We start from the raw sequence: 21,800 nt of genomic DNA, 5'->3' as shown, positions 1-21,800 counted from the left end.
TAGACTCCTGAGACGATATGGACTGTTCCAAGGCTCCTTCCCATTACCCACCCTCAGAACCACCATCAGTGAGGAGAAAAACCCTCAGAGGGAAGTGTGTGGGTATCCACGCATGGAAGAGAAAGAGTTGTGGGCGTGGGAGGTGCTTTGACTGGGGTTGAGGTCCTGGGCTGAGGCTCAGGTGTTTTGGCCTGACTATCTGAGTCTCAGTTTCCTCCTTTGGCCCCATGCCACCCAAGGTTGCCACTGAGAAATAGAGAATTTTCTGCCGTATCAGTAAACAAGGATGTCACAGTTGTGACATCAGCTTTCCAGTATGAGCCCTAAGGGCACTCAGGAAGAAGAACACCTGCAGGATATGGCAGCCATCAGATGCAGATGCACCCACTCCCTGCGGTGAGCCACAAGGGAGCTGAGGATGTGAAAACACAGGATACTGGCCTCATATAGCTGAGATACATATGGGAAAGTGAACCCAGACTCTTGCCTCTTCCCATACACAGAAAACTGCTAGATTCCTTAACTTAGTATATCTGGTTTTCGTTAATTCACAAAACTGCCAAAATATTTTTGATGTTCAGAATACCTGCCTTTTGTTGCAAACTTCCATATAACCTGACACCCCCTTCAAGTCGATATCATGAAGCTGAAACCAGAGATGTTGATAGAGATTCATTACACCAAGGAAGCTGAGCTCATTGGAGCCATGCTCCAGCCTCTCCTGGGTCATTCTCTCCTCTGGGATACCTCCTGCTGTGACACTGTGCCTGTCACAGGAGCGCAGCCCAGGTCAACGATCTAGCCTCCAAGAAGCTTGAGTTATGCCTCTTTCAGATGTCACAATAGTTTATTTGTTTTGGCTGGAGTGGTTTTCCATGGTAAATACAAATCAATAGAACTTTCAACTTTAATGCAGCACGAACAGAAAAGTTAATATGTACTCAACAGAAAGCATGTTTGCAAAACTTTTGCAACTCAAAAGCCTGGTCCTTTCTGAGCAGGCTTGATGGCAGGGATGGCACACAAGTGGCCTCCAGACTGAGCACAGAGTCAGGGTGAACATGGGTTAATGCATTTGCAACAGACTTCATTTCCTCCCAGCTTCATTCTGACTTCTCATCTACTGTCTGGACATAAACACCCACAGTCTCACTTTTCCTTGACTTCTTAGGAATCTTCAATTTTTTCTCTTGATGTTCACTAAAGGGAGGGCACAGCAAAGGCTGTGATGAGATGTATGGTTTCATTCCTTCCCTCCTTCATCCTTCATTTGTTCACTATTGAGCACCCACTTCATGCTGAGGATGCATTAAATACTGAGAAACAAAGCACAATCTCTCCACAAATATTTTTTTGCTTTGCATTTTTATTATGGAGAAATTCAGATATATATAAAAATAGAGAGGATGACATAATGAATCTCACATACATTTCAGCAGCTTCAGTCATTATCAACATGGGGCAATATAATTTTTCCTGCCTCCCAAACCTTTTCCTCTTTTGGGTTGTCTGAAGAAAATTTTACATACTTTGTCATTTTGTTGTTGTTCAGTTGTTAAGACATGTTCAATTCTTTGAGACCCCAATGGACTGCAGCAGACCAGACCTCCCTGTCCATCACCTACTCCCTGAGTTTACTCAAACTCATGTCCATCAAGTCGGTAGTGCCATCCAACTAGCTCATCCTCTGTCATCCCCTTCTCCTCTTGCCTTCAGTCTTTCCCAGTATCAGGGTCTTTTCCAAAGAGTCAGGTCTTTGCATCAGGTGGCCAAAGTATTGGAGTTTCAGTTTCAGCATCAGTCCTTCCAATGAATATTCAGGACTGATTTCCTTTAGGATAGACTAGTTTGATCTCCTTGCAGTCCAAGGGACTCTCAAGAGTCTTCTCCAATACCATAGTTCAAAAGCATTAATTCTTCATGGCTCAGCTTTCTTTATAGTCCAACTATCACTTCAATACATGACTACTGGAAAAACCATAGCTTTGACTAGACAGACGTTTGTTGCCAAGGTAATGTCTCTGCTTTTTAATATGCTGTCTAGGTTGGTCATAACTTTTCTTCCAAGGAGCAAGTGTCTTTTATTTCATGGCTGCCGTCACTATCTGCAGTCGTTTTGGAGCCCAGAAAAATGAAGTCTGTCATGGTTTCCATTATTTCCCCATCTATTTGCCATGAAGTGATGGGACCAGCAAATTTGCAAAACTCAGCAGTGGCCACAGGACTGGAAAAGGTCAGTTTTCATTCCAATCCCAAAGAAAGGCAATGCCAAAAAATGCTCAAACTACCGCACAATTGCACTCATCTCACATGCTAGTAAAGTGATGCTCAAAATTCTCCAAGCCAGGCTTCAGCAATACGTGAACCATGAACTTCTAGATGTTCAAGCTGGTTTTAGAAAAGGCAGAGGAACCAGAGATCAAATTGCCAACATCCTCTGAATCATTGAAAAAGCAAGAGAGTTCCAGAAAAACTTCTATTTCTGCTTTATTGACTATGGCAAAGCCTTTGACTATGTGGATCACAATAAACTGTGGAAAATTCTGCAGGAGATGGGAATACCAGACCACCTGACTTGCCTCTTGAGAAACCTGTATGCAGGTCAGGAAGCAACAGTTAGAACTGGACATGGAACACAGACTGGTTCTAAATAGGAAAAGGAGTACGTCAAGGCTGTATATTGTCACCCTGCTTATTTAACTTCTGTGCAAAGTACATCATGAGAAACGCTGGGCTGGAAGAAGCACAAGCTGGAATCAAGATTGCCAGGAGAAGTATCAATAAGCTCAGATATGCAGATGACACCACCCTTATGGCAGAAAGTGAAGAGGAACTAAAAAGCCTCTTGATGAAAGTGAAAGAGGAGAGTGAAAAAGTTGGCTTAAAGCTCAACATTCAGAAAACGAAGATCATGGCATGTGGTCCCATCACTTCATGGCAAATAGATGGGGAAACATTGGTAACAGTGTCAGACTTTATTTTGGGGTGCATCAAAATCACTACAGATGGTTACTGCAGCCATGAAATTAAAAGACGCTTACTCCTTGGAAGGAAAGTTATGACCAACCTAGATAGCATATTAAAAAGCAGAGACATTACTTTGCCAACAAAGGTCTATCTAGTCAAGGCTATGGTTTTTCCAGTGGTCCTGTATGGATGTGAGAGTTGGACTGTGAAGAAGGCTGAGCACTGAAGAGTTGATGCTTTTGAACTGTGGTGTTCAAAATTGTCTTTAGAGTCCCTTGGCCTGCAAGGAGATCCAACCAGTCCATTCTAAAGGAGATCAGCCCTGGATGTTCTTTGGAAGGAATGATGCTAAAGCTGAAACTCCAGTACTTTGGCCACCTCATGCAAAGAGTTGACTCATTGGAAAAGACTCTGATGCTGGGAGGGATTGGGGGCAGGAGGAGAAGGGGACGACAGAGGATGAGATGGCTGGATGGCATCACTGACTCAATGGACGTGAGTCTGAGTGAACTCCAGGAGTCGGTGATGGACAGGGAGGCCTGGCGTGCAGCAATTCATGGGGTCGCAAAGAGTCGGACACAGCTGAGCGACTGAACTGAACTGATTGTTGCCACCTCTTCTTAATATTGTCTGCTTCTGTTAGGTCCATATCATTTCTGTCCTTTATTGAGCCCATCTTTGCATGAAATGTTCCCTTGGTATCTCTAATTTTCTTGACGAGAACGCTAGTCTTTCCCATTCTATTGTTTTCCTCTATTTCTTTGCATTGATCACTGAGGCAGGCTTTCTCATTCTTGCCATTCTTCGGAACTCTGCATTCAAATGGGTATATCTTTCCTTTTCTCCCTTGCCTTTCACGTTGTTTCTTTTCTCAGCTATTTGTAAGCCCTCCTTGGACAACCATTTTGCCTTCTTGCATTTCTTTCTTTTTTTTACACACACACACAACTTTATTATATATATATTAAATATATATATATATATTTTTTTTTTTTTTACTTTACAATATTGTATTGGTTTTGCATTTCTTTTTCTGGGGTTGGTCTTGTTGTCCTTCACTATCTCCCAGAGTTTGCTCAAATTCATGTCCATTGAGTCAGTGGTGCCATCCAACCATCTCATCCTCTGTTGACCCCTTGTCCTCCTACTCTCAATCTTTCCCAGCCTCAGGGCCTTTTCCAAAGAATTGACTCTTTGCATCAGGTGGCCAAAGTATTAGAGCTTCAGCATCAGTCCTTCCAATGAATTTTCAGGGTTGATTTCCCTTAGGATTGACTGCTTTCATCTCCTTGCCATCCAAGGGACTCTCAAGAGTCTTCTCCAGCACCACAGTTCAAAAGCATCAATTTTTCAGCCCTCAGCCTTCTGTATGGTCCAACTCACATCCATACATGACTACTGGAAAAAAATATAGTTTTGCCTATATTGACCTTTGTCAGCAAAGAGATGTTTCTGCTTTTTAATACACTGTCTAGGTTTGTCATAGCTTTCCTTCCAAGAAGCAAGCATCTGTTAATTTTATGGCTGCAGTCACCATGTGTTAGGCTAGAAATCACAAGGGGTCACTTTTCCTCCCCTAACCCTCACCCTCGGAGAAGGCAATGGCACCCCACTCCAGTACTCTTGCCTGGAAAATCCCATGGACAGAGGAGCCTGGTGGGCTGCAGTCCATGGGGTCGCTAAGAGTCGGACGCGACTGAGCGACTTCACTTTCACTTTTCACTTTCATGCGTTGGAGAAGGAAATGGCAACCCACTCCAGTGTTCTTGCCTGCAGAATCCCAGGGGTGGGGGAGCCTGGTGGGCTGCCGTCTATGGGGTCGCACAGAGTCGGACACCATTGAAGCGACTTAGCAGCAGCAGCAGCAGCAACCCTAACCCTAACCCACTACAGCAGTTGAGATGGTCATAAAGGCACAGCCAGGAATTGCCAAGGTCACATCATGAGATGAAAAAAGTTTTAGTTCTCTTTGCAAAATACATTCTACCAAGTATTCCTGATACCATAATTTAGGTTTTGGATGAACTGCTTTTTTGTTTACTTCTTTTTCTTCTCCTTATATTTCCTACTGTGACTAAAATTGTATTAATTTCTTTTGTGCCATTTCTTTCCAATTTGTTTCTCTTAATATTTATCTTCCTTTTCCCAAAGGTCTAAATGATGTGTAGGTTTCAAATGTCCTTGGAAATTAGATAACAACTCTTTTTTTCCAATCAAAATGTACTTATTTTTTTCCTACCAGGATGGGATATTATTCTCCCTGCTGCCTTAAATCCAATGTTTATTTCCCAGCCTAACAAGATGAGGCCATTAAAAATACTTTGGTTTTTCTGCTCACACTTTCTCTCTTCCTCTCTTTATGAAATATTTGAGAGTTCTTTATTTCCCCTATTTTTTTTCGTGATAAGGTGAAAAATAGGTCATTAAAATATATCCATGTTCAAATTCCTTAAAACTTATGAATGTCATCTTTATGCTGAAAAAAAGGTCAAAGGATGGTAGGATTATTATTTTTTTCTATTTTTAAAACTTAATTTTATTTAACGTTACAATATTGTATTGGTTTTGCCATATATTGAAATGAACCTGCCACAGGTATTCATGTGTTCCCCATCCTGAACCCTCCACCCTCCCCATACCACCCCTCTAGGTGGTCCCAGTGCACCAGCCCCAAGCATCCAGTATCGTGCATCGAACCTGGAGTGGCGACTCGTTTCATATATGATATTATACATATTTCAATGCCATTCTCCCAAATCATCCCACCCTCTCCCTCTCCCACAGAGTCCAAAGGACTGTTCTATACCTCAGTGTCTCTTTTGCTGTCTCGTATACAGGGTTATTGTTACCATCTTTCTAAATTCCATATATATGCATTAGTATACTGTATTGGTGTTTTCCTTTCTGGCTTACTTCCCTCTGTATAATAGGCTCCAGTTTCATCCACCTCATTAGAACTGATTCAAATGTATTCTTTTTAATGGCTGAGTAATACTCCATTGTGTATATGTACCACAGCTTTCTTATCCTTTCATCTGCTGATGGACATCTAGGTTGCTTCCATGTCCTGGCTATTATAAACAGTGCTGCGATGAACATTGGGGTACACGTGTCTCTTTCCCTTCTGGTTTCCTCAGTGTGTATGCCCAGCAGTGGGATTGCTGGATCATAAGGCAGTTCTATTTCCAGTTTTTTAAGGCATCTCCAGACTATTCTCCATAGTGGCTGTACTAGTTTGCATTCCCATCAACAGTGTAAGAGAGTTCCCTTTTCTCCACACCCTCTCCAGCATTTATTGCTTGTAGACTTTTGGATCGCAGCCATTCTGACTGGCGTGGAATGGTACCTCATAGTGGTTTTGATTTGCATTTCTCTGATAATGAGTGATGTTGAGCATCTTTTCATGTGTTTGTTAGCCATCTGTATGTCTTCTTTGGAGAAATGTCTATTTAGTTCTTTGGCCCATTTTTTGATTGGGTCATTTATTTTTCTGGAATTGAGCTGTAGGAGTTGCTTGTATATTTTTGAGATTAGTTGTTTGTCAGTTCCCTCATTTGCTATTATTTTCTCCCATTCTGAAGGCTGTCTTTACACCTTGCTTATAGTTTCCTTTGTTGTGCAGAAGCTTTAAAAGCTTTAAAAGTGGCTGAAACTTAAAGTTTAGTTAGGTCCCATTTGTTTATTTTTGCTTTTATTTCCAATATTCTGGGAATTGGGTCATAGAGGATCCTGCTGTGATGTATGTCAGAGAGTGTTTTGCCTATGTTCTCCTCTAGGAGTTTTATAGTTTCTGGTCTTACATTGAGATCTTTAATCCATTTTGAGTTTATTTTTGTGTATGGTGTTAGAAAGTGCTCTAGTTTCATTCCTTTACAAGTGGTTGACCAGTTTTCCTAGCACCACTTGTTAAAGAGGTTGTCTTTAATCCATTGTATATTCTTGCCTCCTTTGTCAAAGATAAGGTGTCCATACGTGCGTGGATTTATCTCTGGGCTTTCTATTTTGTTCCATTGATCAATATTTCTGTCTTTGTGCCAGTACCATACTGTCTTGATGGCTGTGGCTTTGTAGTAGAGCCTGAAGTCAGGCAGGTTGATTCCTCCAGTTCCATTCTTCTTTCTCAAGATAGCTTTGGCTATTCAAGGTTTTTTGTATTTCCATACAAATTGTGAAATTATTTGTTCTAGCTCTGTGAAGAATACCGTTGGGAGCTTGATAGGGATTGCATTGAATCTATAAATTGCTTTGGGTAATATACTCATTTTCACTATATTGATTCTCCCAATCCATGAACGTGGTATATTTCTCCATCTATTAGTGTCCTCTTTGATTTCTTTCACCAGTGTTTTATAGTTTTCTATATATAGGTCTTTAGTTTCTTTAGGTAGATATATTCCTAAGTATTTTATTCTTTCCGTTGCAATGGTGAATGGAATTGTTTCCTTAATTTCTCTTTCTGTTTTCTCATTATTAGTGTATAGGAATGCAAGGGATTTCTGTGTGTTGATTTTATATCCTGCAACTTTACTATATTCATTGATTAGTTCTAGTAATTTTCTGGTGGAGTCTTTAGGGTTTTCTATGTAGAGGATCATGTCATCTGCAAACAGTGAGAGTTTTACTTCTTCTTTTCCAATTTGGATTCCTTTTATTTCTTTTTCTGCTCTGATTGCTGGGGCCAAAACTTCCAAAACTATGTTGAATAGTAATGGTGAAAGTGGGCACCCTTGTCTTGTTCCTGACTTTAGAGGAAATGCTTTCAGTTTTTCACCTTTGAGGATAATGTTTGTTGTGGGTTTGTCATATATAGCTTTTATTATGTTGAGGTATGTTCCTTCTGTTCCTGATTTCTGGAGAGTTTTTATCATAAATGGATGTTGAATTTTGTCAAAGGCTTTCTCCGCATCTATTGAGATAATCATGGTTTTCATTTTTCAATTTATTAATGTGGTATATTACATTGATTGATTTGTGGGTATTGAAGAATCCTTGCATCCCTGGGATAAAGCCCACTTGGTCATGGTGTATGATCTTTTTAATGTGTTGTTGGATTCTGATTGCTAGAATTTTGTTAAGGATTTTTGCATCTATGTTCATCAGTGATATTGGCCTGTAGTTTTCTTTTTTTGTGGCATCTTTGTCAGGTTTTGGTATTAGGGTGATGGTGGCCTCATAGAATGAGTTTGGAAGTTTACCTTCCTCTGCAATTTTCTGGAAGAGTTTGAGTAGGATAGGTGTTAGCCTTGGAAAATTCAGAAAAATTGAAATCATTCCAAGCATCTTTTCTGACCACAATGCAGTAAGATTAGATCTCAATTACAGGAGAAAAACTGTTTAAAATTCCAACATATGGAGGCTGAACAACACGCTGCTGAATAACCAACAAATCCCAGAAGAAATCAAAAAAGAAATCAAAATTTGCATAGAAACGAATGAAAATGAAAACACAACAACCCAAAACCTGTGGGACACTGTAAAAGCAGTCCTACGGGGAAGTTCATAGCAATACAGGCATACCTCAAGAAACAAGAAAAAAGTCAAATAAGTAATCTAACTCTACACCTAAAGCAACTAGAAGAGGAAGAAATGAAGAACCCCAGGGTTAGTAGAAGGAGAGAAATCTTAAAAATTAGGGCAGAAATAAATGCAAAAGAAACAAAGAGACCATAGCAAAAATCAACAAAGCCAAAAGCTGGTTCTTTGAAAGGATGGTAGGATTATTGATTAACACTTTTGATTAACTGAAGGATATTGAAATGGAAGTTGAGGAGTTAATTCTGGATTATTCATGTGAACTCTAAGTGCCAAGAGTCCTGATAAGAGATTGTTACAGAGATTTAACACCAGAAAAAAAGGAAAATTGATATGATGGAAGGAGATTGGAGTGGTATACCACAAGAGAGCAAAATTATCTTTAAACACAACAGTAGGTCCCTAATTTCCTTTTTAACTCCTTTTGTGGGGTTCAGAAATATGTTTGGGGTCCCTTAGACTTAGAGGATGAAATATTGAAAAAGGATCGAAGACTGAGTAGGTAAACAGGCTCCAGTGGTCCTGTAGTCTTAGTGGCTATTGAGAGATTGTCTGGAGGGGTTCAATTCAGAGACGAGGAGCCAGTGGATTCTGGATCATTACAAATTATCCTCTCATCAGGCTACAGACTAGATAGTGACATGACCATCTTACCTGAACAGGGGTTGTTGAACTACAAAAATACCCTGTACCAATATTTGGGACCAGCAGACCAATTGGTACAGGACATTTTTGGAATCCAACAACCACCATTCATGTAGGGTAGTCAAGTCACTGTCTTCTCTATAGCCTAATGACAGCATTAAGAAAAATGATGGCTCCCCTGGGGCCAGAGGACTAGGGAACACTCAGGTAGAACGTGGTGGCAAGATTAGAAGTCATGATGCATGTCCATTCTCATTTTCTCTTGAGAAAGAAACCTCCCATTTTCAGCTGTGACATGGGTTATCCAATGTAGAATATTGACCTCACAGGACAGCCTCCTTGCAGCAAGATATAGCCCTAGGATCAAGCTCTGGGCAATGGAGCAGAAGTGGAAAGAAGGCAGGTGATATTTAGATAATTTCTCTCAAAGAGTAGGGTGCCTTTCCTTTTATCCCTTGGTTTAGTCACTAAGCCATGTCCAACTCTTGCAACCCCATGGACTATAGTCTGCCAGGCTCCTCTGTCCATGGAATCCTCCAGGCAAGAATACTGGAATGGCTTGCCGTTTTCTTCTCCAGGGGGTCTTCCTGACCTAGGAATCAAACCCAGGTCTACTGCATAGAAGGCAGATTCTTAAACACCTGAGCTATAATGGAAGCCCTAAAGTGACAGTGAAAGTTGCTCAGTCATGTCTGACTTTTTGCACCCCCGTGGGGTATACAGTCCATGGAATTCTCCAGGCCAGAGTACTGGAGTGGATAGCTTTTCCCTTCTTCAGATTTTCCTCACCCAGGGATTGAACCCAGGTCTCCCATAATGCAGGTGCATTCTTTACCAGCTGAACCACAAGGGAAGCCCAAGAATGCTGGAATGGGTGACCTATCCCTTCTCCAGAGGGTCTTTCCAACCCAGGAATCGAACCAGGGTTTTCTGCATTGCAGGCAGATTCTTTACGAACTGAGCTATGAGGAAAGCCCTATCCCTTGCTCTCCCGTTAAATAGAAAGTGGATGTGGCAATGAGCCATCTGGGACCTGGCAAAGATCACGAGGAATAAAAGCACCCTGAATCCCTTACAACATGAATTACCTTGTCAACCTGCTATTTACATCTGGACTTAAAACAGAAAAATAGACTGCAGCTTTGTTTTCATGTCTATGTTCCTTGTGATTTTCTGTAACTTAAAAATATACAGTCACTTCTGGAGATATTTGGAGACTGATAGGACATAGATCATGATCTCAGGAAGGACGAGCTCTTCTTGATCATCTCAGTGCCTTTCTGTCACTGAATATTTTTTAAGTTCTGTATGGATGCAGAGGCCCCTTGGACGTCATGGAGATCAAACCTTCAATCCTAAAGGAAATTAACCCTGAATATTCACTGGAGGGACTGATGCTGAAGCTCAGTCCCTCCAGTCCATCTCACCTGATGAGAAGAGCAGATTCATTGGAAAAGACCCTGATGCTGGGAAAGACTAAGAGCAGGAGGACAAAGGGATGACAGAATGAGATGGTTGGATGGCATCCCCAACTTGATGGACCTGAATTTGAGTAAACTCTGGGAGATAGTGAAGGTAAGGTAAGGTAAGTCACTTCAGTCATGTCCGACTCTGTGCGACCCCATAGACAGCAACCCACCAGGCTCCCCCGTCCCTGGGATTCTGCAGGCAAGAACACTGGAGTGGGTTGCCATTTCCTTCTCCAAAGCATGAAAGTGAAAAATGAAAGTGAAGTCGCTCAGTTGTGTCCAACTCTTAGCGACACCATGGACTGCAGCCTTCCAGGCTCCTCCGTTCATGGGATTTTCCAGGCAAGAGTACTGGAGTGGGGTGCCATTGTCTTCTCTGGGGAGATAGTGAAGGACAGGGAATTCTGGCGTGCTGCAGTCCATGGTGTCACAAAGAGTTGAACACAACTTAGCATCTGAACAACAAACGATGCCACACTATGCAAAGCAACAACAAAAAGTTGTTCTACTAGAGCTCAATTCAGTATTATTTGACTAAATCTTCACAGACATGTCCTCCCACGCCTTTCCAGTCAGGGAAGTGTTGTTATCCGCACGCATTTTGGAGTTGAAGAGTTTAAGGTTGATCGATTTCCAGCAAATTGCGTGGGTTCAAACAGCTGGTGAATAGTACTTTCACAATTGAAGGTTACTTCATGGAAAAGCCATATGCTCAGCACAAAGCCAGTGGTTTGCAAACTGTGCTTGATGGAACCCCCAGCGGTCCCCAAGGGTCTGTCAGGGGGTGTCATGGCTCGAGGGTGGTGACTATGAGGGATGAACGGGTAGGTTTATTCCCTGAGCCCATAAAATACCTGAGATTGGCTCAATGAGACATCTAAGATATCTCATTAGGGGTGGAGGACAACCGGCTCTTTCGTTGAACACATAGTGAAGGGCAGAAGGATGAAGGTCATGGCCGAGACCAGTGGCCCCAGACACTGGAGCTCCTGAGATTCTCTGGGGTCCTCAGGCTCACATCAGCCCTGTGGGAATGCAAAAGGAGTGTCTCAACTTGCAAATCAAGCTGCAAACAAATAGCTTATAGCATATTAACAACCATGTGTGAGGGCCTTCCTTGGAGGTCTGGGGGCTTAGGCTCAGCGCCCCCAATGCAGAGGGCCTGGGGTTGATCCCTGGTCAGGGAACTAGATCCCACATGCCCAAACTAAAGATCCCGCCTGCCTCAACTAAGACCTAGTGCAGCCAAATGAAAAACAAAACAAAGAAAAACATGTGTGAGTTTGTGTTTGGAGATTCCTATCACATAAAGGCGCGTGCACACATACACACTGCAAAGAAAACTCCCAACAAAGACACACAACACAGTGCTGACTTGGGATTTCCCTGGGGATAGAGTGCTAGGGAATATTTTCCAAGCTCTTTACATTTTCAGGGTTCTACATGATCTTCAATGAGGATATCAGAAACAGGAATAAAACACCAATAAGAGTCGATAACTCTTTAAAAAGAACAACAATTTGGAGAAGTTTTCAATGGTCCATTTGATGTTTTCTGAGTTGTCACATGTTCCTCAATGAGTATTTTATAAACAGAAGAAAACTCTAACACAGGATAGACTTTTTGTGTGTGCTAGTTTTATGGATATTTTTTAGGGGGAAAAAGCAATTTCGGTAACTAGATTGTTTGAGTAGATCTAATGAAACCTGTTACCAGGAATGGTCATCTGCCCATTTCCAGTCAGAGGACAGAGTCCTGTGTTGTCCCCGCCAATGTTTCACAAGCCTGGGAGGAGGGCTTTGCAGGATAAATAGGCAGCAGCACCTGGGAAACTCCAGCATCCGGGCAGGCGGCGGCTCTGGATCCACTGCCCACACCCCGCTCTCGCAGGCAGGTAATCCGTGATGCTCCCACACTGGGAGCCAAGGGACCCCTTTCCCAGGGTGGTTCTGGCCTTGATCAGGGGTCAGTAGAGCCTGAGGCAGGAGGGAGGCAGGAGGACATGTGTCCAAAGCTGGGAGGGTTCTGAGTCCTCTGAAGACCAGTCCTCTCTCTGGGTCTTAGCTTTCATCCTGCAAAGGGAGGGACGTGCCACCAGGGCTTCTGGGGACATTTCTGCTTCTGACTCTTTGGGATTGTTATTCGAGCCAGCTGCGCTCCATATAGCTGTGCATCCAGCATCAGGTCAGAGCTCCCCCAAGGGCCTGAGGTGCGTCTCCTTGCCTGGGACAGGGCACTGCTCTTAGAGAGCCCTGGGGACAGAATTAGTGCACCAGGTTCCGCTGGGCAGAGGGGTCTCCAGGGGGCTTTTCTGGGCTCCACTGCCCCTCTAGGGCCCCTGGACAAGCAGAAGAGAGGTGAATCTGCTTAGAAATAGAGCCTTAACCTGGCTAAATAAAAAAGCACCATTCCTTCAGGATAATTTCGGAAAAAAAAAATATTTAACTCTTTTTGAAAGAAACCACTGTATCAGCACTGAGCAAACTGAATTGTTGGGGAAGCTGATCGCCTCTGTCCTCAGGCTTGTGCGAAGGCCTTTCTCCTGGGCTCTGGCTGAGACTCAGCTCAGGCTTCTCCCCTCCTCAATCTCCCCACTTACCCGTCACCACCCAGCAGTGCTCTCTCCTCTGAATCCTGAGATGACAGGGCAGAGGCTGCAGGGAAAAGGTCACCAGTTTGACCTCAGTCTCTCCTGAGGCATCTGGGCAGTATCTCGGTCCTCTGTCCCCAGGGATCACAGTCTGGCTTGTAGAGTCCTAGAGAGGGTGGCCAGTGGAGGGGGTGACACATCTGGAACTCCTCTTAGGAGCCCAGCACCTTCTTCCTGTACGTTACCTGAGCCGTTCCACATGTTGGATGGAGGTGGGAACTGAGGATCAGGGAGGTGCAGTCACTGCTCGTCACCACACAGCACTCACAGTGGTCCAATAGACATCCTCGACCAGGTCCCTGAGACTCTGAGCTCACCCTGCTTCTCCCCACTAGGAGGCCTTTCCCGGTTCTTGTTGGGAGCACCCTTCATATGTCCACGTGGCAGGGGCTGAGCAGAACGCTCTGCCCTCCTTGTTCTTTGCACCAGCCCTCCTCAGGGCAGCCAGGCTCCAGCACGGCTCCCGCTGCCTCTGGCGGCCTCTCTCCTGAACCCTCACTGTGACCAGGCACCTCGATGGGAGAGCCTCCCTGAGGTCACACTCTTGTCCTCAGAGGTGGGGAGAGGTGCTGTGTCCTCTGATCAGTGCAGGGCTCCTTCCTGGGGGGACAGAGAGGGGGCACAGTGGGAAAGGAGCCCTGCTTCCTAGGCCCCTCTGACAGTGTCAGCTCCGGGGAAGAGGGAGATGGGTTCTCACTGGACAGCACCTCACACCCATCACCGGCTTCCTCGCCCTGGAGCCAGGCACCCCAGGCTCCTCACTCTCACTCTCTCCACTGCTTACTGTGTGACCTTGGAAAAGCCCCTTCCCCTCTCTGTGCCCAGTCTCTCCACTGGGGAGATTGCTAATGATCACAGCACTTGACCAAAGGGTGAGAGGGAGCCCAGAGCCTCCTCGTGTGTGTTGGGAGCCCAGCAGGGTGCCTACCCCTGGGAGGTCCCAGAGCAGCAGGGCTGAGAGAACAGCGACCACGGGGGACAGTGTCAGGGGTTGGGACATCATCTGACATGTGGACTGAAAGGAGCTTTGCTTTTCAGACATGAGGACAGAGAGAATGTCCCCCCTCCTGGCTCTGGGGCTCCTGGTGTCTGGGCTCTGCTCCAGGGTCCACTGCCTCCCAGAGAATGTGACCCCAGAAGAACAGCACAAAGTGACATCTGTGGATGGCCACTCATTAGCCTCCAGCAACACTGACTTCGCCTTCAGCCTCTACAAGCAGTTGGCTTTGAAGGACCCCAATAAGAACGTCATCTTCTCCCCTCTGAGCATCTCCATAGCCTTGGCCTTCTTGTCCCTGGGGGCTCATGGCCCCACTGTGACAGAGATCCTGGAAGGTCTCAAGTTCAACCTCACAGAGACCCCCGAGACAGAAATCCACCAGGGCTTCCAGCACCTCCTGCAGACGTTCAATCAGCCCAGCAACCAGCTGCAGCTGAGCGTGGGCAACGCCATATTTGTGCCAGAGGAGCTGAAGCTGCTGGACAAATTCAGGAAAGATGCCGAGGCTTTTTACGCCTCTGAGGTTTTATCCATCAACTTCAAGGATTCTGAAGCTGCCGTAAAGCTTATCAATGAATATGTGAAGAATAAAACGCATGGAAAAATTGAGAAGCTCTTAAATGATCTTGACGTGCTCACAAATTTAATCTTGTTGAATTATATCTTCTTTAAAGGTGGGTGCCTAGTTTGGGGTTCAGAGGAACAAATACTTATTTTCTGAGGTGTCAGGGCTATTTCCTGGCTTAGTCAACTGTCATTAGGTGAAACACTATAGAGAAGGCTGCTGCTGCTGCTGCTAAGTTGCTTCAGTCGTGTCTAACTCTGTGCGACCCCAGAGACCGCAGCCCACCAGGCTCCCCCTTCCCTGGGATTCTCCAGGCAAGAACACTGGAGTGGGTTGCCGTTGCCTTCTCCAATGCAGGAAAGTGAAAATTGAAAGTGAAGTCGCCGAGTCTTGTCTGACTCTTAGCGACCCCATGTACTGTGGCCAACCAGGCTCCTCTATCCATGGGATTTTCCAGGCAAGAGTACTGGAGTGGGGTGCCATTGCCTTCTCCAATAGAGAAGGCTGCCCTCAGCTTAAGGGGCTTCGGCACTGAGGCCCTGCCCCAACCATTGGCTTTGATCGTCTTGGGATTTCCCAAACTCCAATGCTCATTATAGGACGTTAGTGCACCGAAGCTGCTAACCCTTTGTCTGACACCGGGGGAGAGTTTTGTTGTGACTTAATCTTACCCCGCTGCTAGAGGAAGGGTTTTCCCATACTCATCACTCTTGTGTGTGTCCTTCCTGATGAGGTGGTGCTGGAGACCTCAGGACCCTTGGCCCTGCCCACCATGGGCTGGTTCTGACCTGCCTGGGGACTTGGTCTCTGGAGGCTCCCAGTGAGGCTGGTGGGCTTCACGGTGAGACAGACTCTGAGGAGCCTGCGCATCCCCAGGGTCTTCATCTGTGCTCTTCTATCAGCTTAGGGGGGAACAGGCCAGGCCACCATCCGGGGGCAGCCTCTACAGAAGGGAGCCTCCTAGACAGGATCCTATCCTGGCTGCAAGCTGGTCTGATGCCCGGTCCCGGTATCAGGAGGTCAGCATGGCAAACCTCAGCCTGGATATTCACAAGGGGCAGAGTAGAGGCAGATGGATTTTGCACAGGGAGCAAGAAGGGCCAATAGGGATCTAGAGATAGATTATCAAGTCAGGAAGTGGTCAGCTATGGAAGAGACACCAGCTCTTGGAGACAAGTTAGTCCAGAGCTGGGGGCTCCTGGCAGAGTCCAGAGCAGCCCTCTTGGGCCACTGTAGTTGTCTGTAAATAAAAGCTTAGAACTGAATTATTCTTAAAAACGAATCCAGGCCTGTCCTGCTATGTTTGGTTTTTGCGTTTTCTGTGCTTCCCTTTCCTTTTCCACCTCAGGACATTCTCCTTACAAGTCTCTTCCCCAGGGGCACCCGAGGCAGCCTCCCTTTCTGTCTACCCCCGCCTCTAACCTTGAGGACACAGGCAGGGGTGGAAACAAACAGGAGGTGGTGGGGATACACATTCCCTGAAGCCCCAGAGCCCTGAACTCCTCTAGAAGTCCTGGCCTCAGCGAGGATCCATCCTCCTGGGTGGAGACCCGAGTCCTCTCCTCTGTTGACCCCGCCCTGCCCTCTGGATCCCTGTGTGGCTCCTGCTCCAGCCGGGCTCGCAAGGCTGCGGGGATGTGTGTCCTCCCTGACCAGCCAATGACTAAGCCCTGGTCACTAACATGTCCCCTTGAAGGGCCAGGAGGTCCCGTATCTCCCCAGGCCCAGCCTCATCCCCATCTCTCCCTTGCCCTCCATATTTCCTGTTGACTTTGCATGTAGCACAACTAACCAGCTTTGCTTCATGCCCCCCTTCTCAAATGCTGACCTGCGGGGTTCACCCCATCCCCAAGGGCTTACCCATCTGCCCAGGCGCATGTGCACACCCTGGCAGGCCCACACAGAGGCACATGGTACGGGGGCACAGCTGGTGCAGGGAGGGTCTTCCCCACTGAGGGATCAGGGCAGAAGAGGGAGAGGACACAGTCCTTGTACTCACAGAGTCCTCATCTGTCACTTCTCCTCCAGCCCAGTGGAAGACGCCATTTAATCCTAACCATACTTACGAATCAGAGTTCCACGTGAGCAAGAACGAGAGGGTGAAGGTACCCATGATGACCCTTCGCCTGGAAACCCCTTACTTCCGGGACGAGGAGCTGGGCTGCACGCTGGTGGAGCTCACGTACACCAGCAATGACAGCGCCCTCTTCATCCTCCCCGATGAGGGCAAAATGCAGGACCTGGAAGCCAAGCTGACCCCGGAGACGCTGACGCGGTGGCGAAACTCCCTGCAGCCCAGGTGACTCCCCAGGACCCGGAGCTGTGGGTTCACTTGCCCTCTTGGTCCTTCCCCCTCTTCCTGGACTCCTGACTCCCAGCAGCAGGGCCTCAGGAATGTCAGGGGGCGGGACAGTGGTGGGAGAACCTGTACTGAGATGACTTTGCCCTTTGCTACCTTAGGGACTTTGGGGCAAAATTTTTCCTTCCATAGGATGATGACATCAGAGGAGGGGACGGCAAGGGGACTGAGGCTTCCTCTCACATCAACATGTATTGAGTCAGTAGGATCCTCAACAGAACACCCAACGCTCACGCAGTTCTTTCTTTGGCTCCGCCTTTCGACGGTGGAGAGGAAGGGATAGAATCGGGATGAGGTGAGGGCTCAGGTGAGACAGGCTCTGAGGACCAGCTTGACACTGTCTTTCCATCATAGCCACTCATTTATTCATTTATCCACTTGGCACTGGTTGAATTAATTAATGAAGATCGTGTTATGTCTAAGGGCATGATTTAGATCCCGAGTCGGCAAATAAAACACTAAATTCCCACCTTCATGGTGCTTAATTTGTGACTGGGGGAGACCGATAAGAAATAAATAACTAAATAAGTTTGTACTCAGAGAGATGGGAAATGGTGAGGTGAGGGAAAATAAAGGAAAAAGAGAAGGAAAATTGGATCCGGGGTAGTTTGTGATTATAATTAGGATGGCCCTTAGGTGATGTGTGAGGTGAGGGACTGAGTCATGTGGATGTTGTGGGGAAAAGCATTGCTGACCAAAGGAACAGTCAGTGCAAAGCCTCTGAGGCAGGAGCGAGCCTGGTGTCATTGAGGATTAGTGAGGCCAGAGCAGGAGAGCAGAGGGAGTGAGAGGAGAAGTTGGGAGAGGTCGGGGTCCTCAGGGAAGACTCAGGTCAGTTGGAGTCTTTCAGACCCCTTGACTCCCCCACCATCTAAGGGAAATGGAAACTCATCACAAGGTTTTGAGTCAAAGAGCAAAAGAGCTGAGTGATGTTTTAGAAGAACCACTCAGGGTGCTGAGTGGAGAGCAGATGGCAGAGGACATGAATGGAGGCAGGGAGGCCACCAGGAGCCCAGTAGGGTCACCCAGGGGAGGGCGCTGGGGGCTGGACCAGGAGGAGCCGGCAAGTATGGGGAGGGGTTGTGTTCTGGGTAAACCCAAGGGTAGACACAGACCAGGAGGTGGGATTCAGAAGACTGATCTCAGGGGGACAAGAAAAGGAGAGGCAGCTGGGCCAGAGTCTGCAGGGGCGGGTAGGGAGGGGGTGTGGGCAGCTGTGCGGGGCACCCCACAGTTTAAGGGGAACTCCTCATATTTGGCATCTAAGACCAGATAGCCTGACATGAGTCTTAAGGGAAATACAGAGAGAGAGGGAGGGAGGTCTCGGGGTGGGTTAGGCCTGGTGGGAGCTGCCAGCAGGTTCTTGCTCCAAGAACCTGCTGGTGGCTGCGCTCAGAGCTGAAGCTGTCCTGTCCTCAACTGGGAAGGCAAGATGGAGACTCTGAATTGGAAGATTCATGTCCCCAAGTCCCCTGACTGCAGCCCCCAGCCCCCCATGTCCCCTCCAAGCCCCTATTCAGCTCCTTCCTTCCCTGCTGCCCACACTCAGGCCACCCTTGTGCTGTGGAACAGCCCCTCTGGCTTCCCACATTCCTGCAAGTGCATCCACCTCCTCCTAGGCTCCTCTTCACCCAGTTAGATCCATCCCTTCCCCTGGGACTCAGGCTCCATGCCACCTCCTGCAGGAAGCCTTCCTGGTGCCTGTGGAACAGCCCCCCGGGCACAATCTCCTAGCTATTGTGAAATCCCTGTTGGAGGAGGGTGTTTTCCTTGCCTGCAACCATGCAGGGGAGAGGCGAGGACCTTTGTGGGCAACACCACAGCCCCAGCCCTAGGGACATTAGACTCTTTCAGTCAGGAATGCATAATTAGGAATTAAGGAGAGTTAGCCTGCAATGGCACCCCACTCCAGTACTCTTGCCTGGAAAATCCCATGGACAGAGGAGCCTGGTAGGCTGCAGTCCATGGGGTCGCTAAGGGTCGGACCTGACTGAGGGACTTCACTTTCACTTTTCACTTTCATGCATTGGAAAAGGAAATGGCAACCCACTCCAGTGTTCTTGCTTGGAGAATCCCAGGGACGGGGGAGCCTGGTGGGCTGCCGTCTATGGGGTCGCACAGAGTCGGACACGACTGAAGCGACTTAGCAGCAGCAGCAGCATCCTGAGGGGTCTAGACACTGAGGAAGGAAGTTCATGTTTCCAGTGTTAAGGAGGTGGTTGGAGATGAAACCACAGAAGATCAAACTGTGAGGTGGAAGAAAAGCAGACACTATGTCCAGTGTGAGTTCAAGTTTATCTTTCTAATTTCCTAGACATATAGATGAACTCAGCCTGCCAAGGTTTTCCATCTCCAGTGACTATCAGCTGAGAGACATCCTTTCCCAGCTGGGTATCAAGAAAATCTTCACCAGCGATGCGGACTTCTCAGGAATCACAAATGACCACAAGCTGGCAGTTTCCCAGGTAAGTCTAAACTTTGCACAATTCATCCTTTTTATAGGAGCTTGAATGGGGGCAGACAGGTAGATGTTTGGCTAATTGTGAATTTGCAAATTCATTGAATTTCCTATAAATCAATCACCCTCCCCAGGACTGAGTTACAATCATCTTGGGAGTTGTCCCCACCTTCCCTGAAATATAATGTGACCACGAGTCCATCATTGGGAAAGAATTCCCCTGGAGTGGAATCAGTGGACCCCGTTGCAAGCTCTACTTTTCATGCCTAAACAGGCAAATAAAATCCTGTGGCCCTTAGTTCTTTTCACCTACAAAATATGGTGATAGTTCTTACCCAGCATGAAGAAACTGGCAGAGCAGGTAAGAGGTACTAACAATGGCTCAGGGCCATCATGATGAATAAATACTAAGAGCGGGAGAGAAGGACCCCAGGGGTCCTGGTACTGCCATCCTAGAAGCAGAGAAGTTAGAATAAATGGGGGTGGCTGGAAAGCCCTGCAGTCTCCCCTGCACCCCACCTGCCAGAGGGCCTGGTAAAGGAGGCACAGAGGCCATGGGGCCTTGTAGTCCAGGGCTGGGAAGCCAATTCTAGGCAAGGTAGCTGAGGGCTCAGGGACACGTCAGCTGGGGCCACCGTGGCGCAGAAAGCAGTGCCGCGCATCTGCAACTTTGGTATGGAAGGACTGTGGACGGTTCCCTGCAAGAAAAGTGCCTCGATCTGGCCCCTCCCCCTACACTAGGGGGTGCTTGGGGGACAGCAGAGTCTGTGGACTCAGACAGAGAGGGATCCAGATCCAGGAGCCCCTGCTCTTTGCCTCTCTGACCCTGGGCCCAGGACTCTCAGCTTCCCTTTGCACATCCATGTATCACAACGGCAAAGCAGCTGATAGTTGGATGGGAAACAGACAGATTGAACAGGTTGACAGCACAGTGACTGACCAGGAGCAGGTGGATGAACGTCGGTCCTCAGAGGCGCTCAGGCCCCTGCTCACACCCTGCCTCCCCATCTCCAGTGGTAATGTTCCGGTGTCCCTACAGGTGATCCACAAGGCCGTGCTCGACGTGGGCGAGGAGGGCACGGAAGGAGCTGCTGTCACGGCTGTCATAATGTTTACTTCATTACCGTTGCACGCGCTAAATATCAGTTTCAACAGGCCCTTTCTGCTTTCCATATTCTGCAAAGAGACTCAGAGCATCATCTTTTTGGGCAAAGTCACCAACCCCAAGGAAGCCTAGAGCTCCCCTCCTCCCTAAGGAGCTGGGTGCCCAGGTCCCTGGAAGCAGCCTGGCCCCCTCTGCTCATCCCTGGAAGGTGACAGCGACAGTGCTAGGGGCTCCAGGTGCACGGGCGCTGTATGTCCTGGTGACAAGGAGGCTCTGGGCCACAGAACAGCAATAAAGCACCTTCCTTGGACTGGAGGCTTTCCTGTGCGTCTCCGCCCTGCTGCTGGGCCCCAAGGCCAAGCCTCTCGCCCTACCACACATGTTCAGCCCACCCCACCTCTGGGCCCCTCTGCCTCAGCCTCACCAGCCGGCCCAGGAGCAGGCTTTGCACCTGTGACCAAGCCCACTGGACCTCAGGACTAGAACTGGGAGGGGCCCTTGCTGCCGATGACCACTTCCAGGGGCTCTGGGTCCAGGTCAAGTCTCACTCCTTCCTCCCCAGGGCCTGGGATGTGCCGTGGTGCTCACTTGCATGGGCTCTGACCCTGACCTCTTCTGGCACATGCCCCTGGACCCCTCCTTCCTGTGGCTGAGTTAGGCCTCCTTCCCCAGGATCACCCCTCTGCTGCCCAGCACCCCAACCTGGGAGACCAGCTACTCCCAGGATCCCAGCTGAGCTCCTCCACCGCCTGGCCAATTCCACCTCCTCCCCTGACAGAGGATCCCCATCAGCCACCAATATGGCGCTCCTAGGAGTCAAAAAGCAATAGACACACAATGTGTAATAACAGCAACACACAGCCCTTCAGCCCCTGATGTACTGGGGCTGTGAGATCCCCGGGGAGAGCACACGGTAATGATGACGTCACCCAAACTGACGTCTCTTGGAAGAGATCTCTCTTCCAAGCAAGCTGCTAAGACCTCTACCTGGAATAACCCATTTATGTCACATGAGATACTTGCTGTTACTCATCCCATTTTACCAATGGG

The 21,800-nt window shown here is 47.5% G+C and overlaps 1 protein-coding gene across 3 annotated transcripts in view; it reads left to right on the top strand.

Annotated features, from left to right (window-relative positions):
* The window catches only part of LOC784932 (serpin A3-7-like), a 38,376-nt gene extending 17,316 nt beyond the window's left edge, over nt 1-21,060 (top strand). Inside the window, exons 1-5 of one of the 3 annotated variants that reach the window (XM_024982128.2) lie at nt 12,449-12,503; nt 14,302-14,937; nt 16,857-17,127; nt 19,502-19,652; nt 20,685-21,060. In XM_024982128.2, coding sequence (XP_024837896.1) covers nt 14,304-14,937; nt 16,857-17,127; nt 19,502-19,652; nt 20,685-20,882 — 1,254 coding nt within the window. In that variant the 5' untranslated portion in view covers nt 12,449-12,503; nt 14,302-14,303 and the 3' untranslated portion in view covers nt 20,883-21,060. 3 annotated transcript variants of the gene reach the window in all.
* The last annotated feature ends 740 nt before the right edge of the window (nt 21,061-21,800 follow it).

This window comes from Bos taurus, chromosome 21 (assembly GCF_002263795.3).
Source record: "Bos taurus isolate L1 Dominette 01449 registration number 42190680 breed Hereford chromosome 21, ARS-UCD2.0, whole genome shotgun sequence".
NCBI lineage: Eukaryota > Metazoa > Chordata > Mammalia > Artiodactyla > Bovidae > Bos > Bos taurus.
The sequence above is the reverse complement of the archived record's forward strand: the minus strand, read 5'-3'. Positions and strand labels throughout refer to the sequence as shown.